The following is a 10,000-nucleotide window of genomic DNA, read 5'->3' on the forward strand; positions in this document are numbered from 1 at the left end:
TATATATATATATATATATATCCTTGATATGAAAAATATATTCTTCGGTTTGATACAAACATATACCTCAGTTAAATAAAACGATTTCTTATATTTCGTTTATACAGTATTGTCAGCCTGACATGATCTTTTTTTCTAAAACAACCTCTACTTATTTCATTCATTATTGTCTTTTTGGGAGCTTTGTTGGTTGGTGAGAATATGTTTTCACTTTATTTTCTTTTTCCTATTTCCCATAAAATTTTAGGGTAATCCATCGTGTATAAAGAGAGGGCAACTTCGAACAATTATCTCTCATTTCTGCCATCCCTCAACGTCTCGCGGACAAACCTCCTCCATCAATCTTGCCATGCCTCATCAATACCGACATTCATCTCTTTAGTCAATTTCTGTCGTATTCTAAAAAGATCAATATATCATCCGAAATGTTTCAGAATGTTTTTAAAGATATATTTATTCCTTTCTTGCGGAAATGTTTCAAAAAGTTTTCGAAAGAATAATGTACTTATAACCTGCGTAAAAATTTTAGAATTTTTTCGAATAAAAAGATATGTTTATATTCTACGGGGAAGCAACCTCGGACTTCGTAGAAGTCTGTGGTGCGGGTTCAAATCCTCAGCCGAACAGACAGAGAGACGGACACTTTACTATCCTTGTAGACACCTCAGGATTATGTATGTAATCGACGGATAGGTTTGCTTAAAAGCAAATAGGTGTTTCAGACTAATTCACACACAAACAATGCCACTCCAACACCTAAAAAAATAAAGATATGAGACACATATCACATATCTAGGACTGTCAACCTATCCGAGCTAGGACTCCATGCTACTAGGAGGAAGGACGCTGGTGACTGATACAATACACGAATTTACGCTACTGGGATCTAAGCGATGTCAGGACTACGGTCTACCCCAATGCCAAAATAAAGTCCTTTTAAAAGAAGGCAACTTTGCTCAATCCACACAAATGGGGGGGGGGGGGACCTTCGTTAATAAAATAAGAACGAATGTTTCAGAACGTTTACGAAACAAGTTATATTTATTTCCAATGGAAATTTTTCAATCTATTGATCAAAATTTTTCTTTTTTGAATCATATTAATGTTTTTGGAAGACTTTAAACGTTTTACACTCAGAAGTAGTATTTTTTTTTATTCGACAATGATATATAAAATTAATTCTGCACTACATACATGGTTTATTTGTCTCTATATTAATATTCAACGAAGAAAGATATATTTTTTATCATAATTTAGTTGTACATTGATACATTAATTTCCATAAATCCTGTTGGAGTAAGACTAACCCTTTCAAGCCTACTTTTGGAAAGCTGAATTTTTAATCATCTGTTGAGCTTAGTGGCATCATTGGATCATAGATAATGATATATATTCACCACAAAGTTTTTTTTTAAGCTTATCTTTGTTTTTTTACACTGGGACATAAACATCCCTATAGTGTTATATTGAAATTCAAATTGGGATTGTTTGATCCCAGTTAGTACAATAAAGTTGAAAATACATATTGCGTATATAGGAATGTTGGAATTAGATGCAAAGTTATAAGTGTACATTTATTATAAGTATATTGTACCTGAAGAGAAAAAACATCAAACTATATAATGGCAAAATAAATGTAGCTTTTTGGGATAAGTAACTGAGAAAAAAAAAACATACACCATTGAAAATTCTTAGGCAATATAATTATATTTTCCTTTGAAAAAAAGTTAAATGAAAAACAGCCTGATAACTATATGATTGGGAGACTTTTACTCAACTGTTTATGTATGGTAGATAGGAAAACATTGTAAACAAAGTGGAACTTTGCATGTTTGACACTGATACCTTGTTCGCTTTTCTTTCTTCCTTGAAGAGCATCTTATGCATCTTCGACGGCTTTCTTCATGCACGGGCATATGGTCAACATTTTTCAGCTTCTTAGAAGTTTTGGAAGGCCGTCCTAAACTTCGTACTCTTCTCTGTGGCAGATTTTCCCTTCCCTCTTCAATCAAAGATTCTGCTAATGTTACTAAGAAGTCAATGAAAGGGCGCTTCTTGTGGTTGATTTCGTTGTGAATAACATGTGCATTGTACACTGCTGTCATTAGAAGTCTGAAAAATACTTTGATCCACCATTTCTTGCTTTTTCTGTCAAGGTCATACAGAGTTATCATTTGATCCCCTAAGTCAACACCCCCCATATGATCATTATAAAATATAAAAGCTTCAGGGCACTGCAGATCTTTTTTTGTTCCATCTTTAATTTTTCTTTGCGTCACACCTATTTCTGTATCATGACAATTACTCAGAATCGTGACACACTTGGTGTCTTGCCAGGAAACTACCAGAATGCCTTCATTACAAACGTACATCTCTGACTCTCCCCGTTGAAGTTTGACGTCAAGCTTTGGAAGATTCTTCCTATTTGGCATACAAGTCCCAACTGCTGCAAATGGGAGTGAAGACATGAGTCTAACAGATGTGAAAAATCTGTCGAAACATAAGCATACTTCTGGTGCCCTTATTGTTTCTGAAAGCATCTTGATTACTCTTTCACCAAGAGTTCCTTCCATAACTTGTGTTTCCTTTCCTTGATAGATATTGAAGTCATACACATAGCCAGTATTTGAGTCTGATCTTACCCAGGTTTTGATTTCTCGTTTCACTGGTTTCATAGGCAAATACTGTTTCATGCTGGAACGTCCCTTGAACTTTGTCATGCTTTCATCTATGGACTGAAATGTGCTGTCTGTTCTTGCAGCAAGAAAAGTTTTTTTCAAGCACCTCACCACATCTTCTACATAGAATAGATTGGAAGATTCTGCTGGTTTACATGGATTATTGAAGTACAGTTTCGAAAAAACTAGTTGAAATCTATCCCTTGAAATATACTCGCTTATTTTCTCATTTCTTAGTGAGGACTTTCTTGACCAATACATTCTCATGGCAGGTACTCGATTGTAAGACATCACTAGTGTGCATCCGAAGATAACCATCAACTCTGAGAGACATGTGTGTTGAATATTTTTTTTCTTCTTTTCAGCCAAAATATCAAGTCTCTCGTTAGTGTAATGTGCTATTTGTAGAAAAAGACTCTTTGGAAATAATCTTAGGAAGATGTCCAACTCTGATGAAGCTCTTGTATCAGACATAGTTACAATGCAGTCATGCTTATCTGGTATGTCATGCTTAGGCACAAAATTTGTAGTGTCTTTAGTCCACACATATTCCATACGTCTGTACGAATCATTTTCTGGGCTAGTGGGTGCTTCTAGGTCTTCCTCTTTTGTGACTGTATCATCCTGTGATTCATCTGAAGAAGAATCGTTTGTTCCATCACTGTCAGTATCTGATGGTTCATAATCGTCGTCATCCTCTTCCAGTGCAAATTGTATTTCCTCTTCCGTTAGCCTTCTTTTACTCATCTGCAAGAAAACACAAGAAAACAATATTTAATATATATATATATATATATATATATATATATATATATATATATATATATATATATATATATATATATATATATATATATATATAGCCTAGAGTCGAAAGTCGGAAGGAAACAATGGCTAAGTTAGGTTAGGTAAACAAGGATGGCTATTCTGTGCACCTGCATACTATAATCTTTAAAAAGATACTCAACCAGCCACTAAAAAAGGACTTACTCTCAATAAAAATTTAGTTTTGTTATTTTCTTTTCATATCAAAGAACACACTGCGGGGATAATATTATCCCAATTTTCATTACCCCAAAATCCTGATGGGACATTTTCATCCCAAGGAAAGAAAACATCAAATATTATAAAAAATACAAAGCCTTGGAAAGACCTATCGAATCCCAAAGCTTCACGGATATGTTAACTTTGATTCTAAACATAAGATGATGTCATCTAGTATATGCTGATATGAAAAAAACGTAAAATTTTCACTCACCTTTACAAGAAGCTTTACCTTGTTGACGTTGACAACCGACACGTGGGCGCTGGGTGCGTTCATTATATTTCTCTTCTTACGTCTGGCATCAAGGAAACCCTAAAACACTGAAATATCCCACTCAATGGGCTTTACTGCAGTTAAGTCCCTGTTCAGTGTAATTTAAGAAATTCTTGGGACAAAAATCACCCGATAGGATCGAAAGGGCTAACTTAGAAATATTCCTAGATTACACAGTTACAGTAGACAGGATGGAAATCGAAGGTGTTGAATTCTGCAACTCAAATCGGCTTAAGCACACTCAAGAATCTACAGATCTGACAAATTTTCATACGTTGAAACAAGTCACTGGTTTTTTAGGTATTAGAAAAATGGTCTGTGCATCTTACATCGGCTTCGAAAGCAGGAAATCAATTATTATAACCACCTATGAAAATCACATTTACACAAAGTATATATATATATATATATATATATATATATATATATATATATATATAAATATCAATATATATATATATATATATATATATATAAATATATATAAGTATATATATATATATATATATATATATATATATATATATATATATATATATAGATATATGTATAGATATATATACAGTGTATATATACATATTTATATATAAAGATATATATATATATATATATATATATATATATATATATATATATATATATATATATATATATATATATATATATATATATATATGTATATATATATACATATATATATATATATATATATATATATATATATATATATATATATATATATATATATATATATATATATATATATATAAGTCCATGTCGACAGATAATGAGATATTGGAACGTGTTTTGTGTTTTTCTTTTGCATTACAAAAGGCTGATGATTATACTTCATAGAAAGTAATGCAATGTTGCTCTGGTAATATGCTGAAACTATTAGATTTTGTAGAAATCTCCACTGTGGTGGAAATATACTTTCACCATACGACTTAAGACACTTCACCTATCAGACCTAAGACCCGTGACCCAAAAGACAGTTCAGTGATCTGGCACAATATTCTAATACAGTCATAGTTCTCTTAAAAGGCAACTGATCTCACTTTATAGAGTACATATTCATCTACATATTTTCTACGCTCTTCACTCATGTGGAGGTGTTCACTTGCCCTCTCAAGTTTTTGATATATGGAGGACACTTCGATCCGGAATAGGGCATGACATCCACTAGACAGAAATGCAACATAATATATATATATATATATATATATATATATATATATATATATATATATATATATATATATATATATATATATATATATATATATATATATATATATATAAATCAACCCCTCCCTTTCCAAATAGACATCTTCCACCAAAAATAAGAAATGAAATATTATATATAAAAATATTCACAATGAATATAGAAGAATACTACTCATTTGTTTTTTATGACCTTTGTAATTATAATACAGAATACCCAAAGGGAAAAAGAATCATATCAGTATCGGTATGATACAACCTCATTAATAACCTCCATCTTGATTGGGGGCAACACGGTTCTTTTCATACCAGATATGGGTAGGGATAGGCTTTCCTTCATTATTGTACTTTATTTGTCCGCGTTGATGTCATAATTTTGCAACACAATCCCCCATCACCATTTCGCCATTTTCAAAACCATTATTATCCATGTACTTGTAACTGCCAATCAGTGGTCACTGGCCGTTTTCCGAAAAAAAATCATTCAGCTTCCCGCCCTTCTCATATTAAAACGCTAATTAAGTATAAAGAATTCACATCTACACTCTTCCGGAACCACATGTATGTGTGCCTAATGATGTTCAAGCACTGACTTAGATTTGAAAATCTTTACTCGGTACGGACCCAAATACGATACCTATATTTTGTGTTTTCCAGATTGTAATCATTTCAAATATACTTGATCCCCCACAAAAACATTTACCGGTGTGATTTTGAACTGTCCACCATATTTTGAGCTCTGTTTTTCATTAGCTCTTTTCAAAAACCTTTCAGTGGTACTCATTATTTTCCTTCAGAGATTTAATAAATAGACTCAGTATTGCTTAGTTGTATAATCTGGCAACTGTTGCGAATCTATCAGGACCGTATATGGTAACACAGGATCCTGTCCATACACTAAAAAGAAAGACTTGTCTCTGAGCGAGTCCTTATATGCAATGTTCAAAGCTAGCTCAGCTGTAGGAATCATGTCGTGCCAATGAAGGGGGTCATCAGCCACTAAGTAACGTAAAATTCAAACCACTTCCCTATTTTGCTATTCCACTAAGACATTAGCTGAAGGCCTTTAATGTGGTCACTGAAATGTGCTTAGTTTTCATCAATCCTTGACCTATTTTACCACCTTATTTATAAATTCGAAACCATTATCACTAACTGAAATTTTCGGGCAACCAAACCTAGTATGAAAGAGCACAACTGCTGTAGCGAGTAAATATATCCACAAATACACATGCAGTATATACTTGTGTTGTGTTACCAGTAGGAAATGGTCTTACCACATCTAGATGCACCCTATAAAATTTGATTTCCGGTACAGCATTCTTGTGTTCTTTGAGGCAGATGGAAGCACGATAACATTTTATAGAACTTTCAATAGATTTTTCCATTCCTAACCAAAAGAAGGATTCACGTACTCTGCTTAATGTAGTGTCAATCCCGAAATGCCCTGCATACGGACTTGCATGTATAATGCGGAGGGCTCGATTAATTAAAGAGGGGTAGGAACTACCCAAGCATAAAATTCCCCTCCCCTCTTTTCGTAAGCACAATATAAGATATCATTCTATATAAAAAAAGATTTTCGCGAGCCAGATTCAGAAATAATTGGTAACTACTTGACTCCCCTTTAATCATTTCTTGCACTCTTTCCATCCTTTCCTCTTTTTGTTCAGTTCCTTTTTTACTTCCTTTATGTCCCAACCTCCCAAGTCAATCATACCTGCATCATCACAGTACTCATTCTGGACACAGCAGGTCATGTCCACTGTCACCCACAAAGATTCACGTTTACTATTTCATCCCGTTTACTATTTTTATGGTATAGCTTAAAATTTTTGGCCTGTTCTTCACTCCACTCTCGTGCCCTAGCAGTTACTCGTATTACTCTACCTCTAGAAAGGGCATCAGCTATCATGTTAGCTTTACATTTTATGTGGTGAAACACCTATATATTAAACTCTAGCAATCTTTCAGTCCATTTCTTAGCATATTTAAACTGAAAATCCTATGAATTTTACAAATATACTCTATATTTAATCATAAGAGAGAGAGAGAGAGAGAGAGAGAGAGAGAGAGAGAGAGAGAGAGAGAGAGAGAGAGAGAGAGAGTCGTCAATACCCTTTGACCGAGTACGAATAAAGTACCATCAGGGTCAATAGGAAAAAAAAGATACTACAACAAAACTTTCGAAAATTCCAATTCATTCGATACTGTTTGTATATGAACGACCCTCTTATGCTTCTGATACTACAAAAGATTCGTAGATTGCAGTTTTCTTTTTCTCTTTCCAGTCCTGAAGCGGTTCGTCATATTCACTTAGTATTAAGAGGGTTGTAAAGTAACCCGTGAGTGGCAGTGGCTAGGGACAGAGAAATGCTCTTGAGGTCTTCCATATATGATCAGCTCACAGACCTCCTCTCCTCCGAAACTAGGACAAGGAAGTGGCTGCTGATGACTCAACAGGTAGACCTATAAACTCCTACCAAAACTCTCAATCCAAAAGATAGCGATACAAGTATGTTTTTGTTAAGTTAACAAATATAAGCAATTTTGGCTTTCCAATAGAATGTGGGTGGTATTTTGTGTTGAAAAGAGAGAAGCCATGAAAATAGCGAGAGAAACTCATACTTCTCTTATTTGGCGTTGCTAAGAAAATATTGACTTTAGATAATGCTCAACTAAGAAAGATATTAATATCTTAGTGGCTGTTACTTTATATCTAAGGGAGATTTTTATATTTTTACTTAAAATTTTGAGTATGACATGCATGTATCGGTTCAGTAATTATATACATGTACAAGTATTAGTATTTACATAATTTTATATACGTGAACACATCAATTAAACTTTCCATATGAATCTCATATCTCTAAGATTTCTTGCATGTAAATTCAATACTTGTAATTCCTTTATGTATAAATTCTTATCTAACATCAATTCTTCTTAAACCTATGTTATCTCTCTAAATATCATTTTGTCAAATCCTAGGCCTTGCATAATCATCATAAAATATGGTTTTTAGCAATCATCATATTAATATATTTTCCGAAAACCTTTGCTAACATACATTAACAAATACTTAGAGATGACAAAATTAGTCACTGGAATATCCATTTAACTTCTATTAACTTTACTATTGCCTTTTAATATTTAATATAAGAAAAATTAAAAAAAAAAAAAAAAACATTTCCTGGGGATTTAAACTACGTTATATTTCCCAAAATTCACAAATGAAAAATTACTCGAAAGAAGGGGACAATTATTGAATAAACATTTAACTGCCATATTCAAAATCACATTAATAAGGAATTATAATAATAACATATATAAATAAATTAACACACACACACACACACACACATATATATATATATATATATATATATATATATATATATATATATATATATATATATATATATATATATATATATATATATATATATATATATATATATATATATATATATATATATATATATATATATATATATATATATATATATATATATATATATATATATATATATATATATATATACATGTATATATATATGTATATATATATATATATATATATATATATATATATATATATATATATATATATGTATATGTATATATATATATATATATATATTTATATATATATACATATATATATATATATATATATATATATATATATATATATATATATATATATATATATATATATATATATATATATATATATATGTGTGTGTGTGTGTGTGTGTGTGTGTGTGTGTGTGTTTGTGTATATACGCACATGTGTTCGTCTATGTGTTTTAGGTGTTGATATTACTACGGCAGACTATTTTTTGAGCGTAGCAAAAACGACCATCGAAATATTGTTCTCATTTTATTATAGTATCCTTTTATTTTATATACACCGGTAGAATTTTAAATTTATGGCATTATAAAATTATAAGGTGAATATGCATGTTCCAACTCTTTGAATAGAAAATGGTATAAATCTTACATATATATTGTAAGTATCACCAATAGTAAAAGTTCAATTAATTGCAGCTAGAGTCGACTCGGTTTATTATAAACACCGGGTTTCATCATTAAGACAAAATTACTATTAATTAGATCTCTTGTTACTCTGTGTTCAGGAGATATTACATCTGATAGTAATAAATATACGGTTTAGCCTGTTACTGATGATATGAACGATTTTCACAGTTTCTCATATTATGGATTAAATATTCTAATTTACAGATTTGAAGCTAACTGAGAACACTTTATGTCCGTAGTGTTCATTCGCCTTTTGTTATGAGACCAATTTTCAAGTATCTTATCGGTAACTCGGGCAAACCATTAAGCATTCTCAAGCCAACCTTCTTTTCTACATTCAGATTTGACTTCGAATAACTATACCCAGCTTAAAGCTTTTGCTCAGAGTTTATGCTTCAACTGAAAAGGAATACAATTTAACCATGAAAGAAACGCTTTCTGGGGCAACTTAGGACCATAAGTGGTGGGCTATCCTTCAATCTGCACTAGTTGGCGTAGACAAGATGGTTCATCTTTTAGTTAAAAAAAAGGGCTCTGTCACTCACTGTCCGAATGAAAAGGCAACCCTTTTGACTGATATGTTTGACAGTATGCAGTATAATGAGAAACTTGGTCTTCCTACTTCCTGACTAGTTTAGCTTTTCGATCTCTTGAAAATTAAGCTTTCTTGACTGAACTTGATGCTTATGGATGTGCAGACCCAAAAGGTATAGTTCCTTTGTTTTCTATAAAGACTGCA

The 10,000-nt window shown here is 31.9% G+C and overlaps 1 protein-coding gene across 1 annotated transcript in view; it reads right to left on the reverse strand.

Moving 5' to 3' along the window:
• Positions 1-338: 338 nt before the first annotated feature.
• Positions 339-10,000, reverse strand: part of LOC137617416 (piggyBac transposable element-derived protein 4-like) — a 20,944-nt gene continuing 11,282 nt past the window's right edge. The window contains exons 2-4 of the mRNA XM_068347445.1: positions 3,937-4,018; positions 1,846-3,425; positions 339-399 (exon numbers count right to left, since the gene is read on the reverse strand). Coding sequence (XP_068203546.1) covers positions 339-399; positions 1,846-3,425; positions 3,937-4,018 — 1,723 coding nt within the window. The remainder of the gene's footprint in view (positions 400-1,845; positions 3,426-3,936; positions 4,019-10,000) is intronic.

This window comes from Palaemon carinicauda, chromosome 23 (assembly GCF_036898095.1).
Source record: "Palaemon carinicauda isolate YSFRI2023 chromosome 23, ASM3689809v2, whole genome shotgun sequence".
In the NCBI taxonomy this organism is placed as follows: domain Eukaryota; kingdom Metazoa; phylum Arthropoda; class Malacostraca; order Decapoda; family Palaemonidae; genus Palaemon; species Palaemon carinicauda.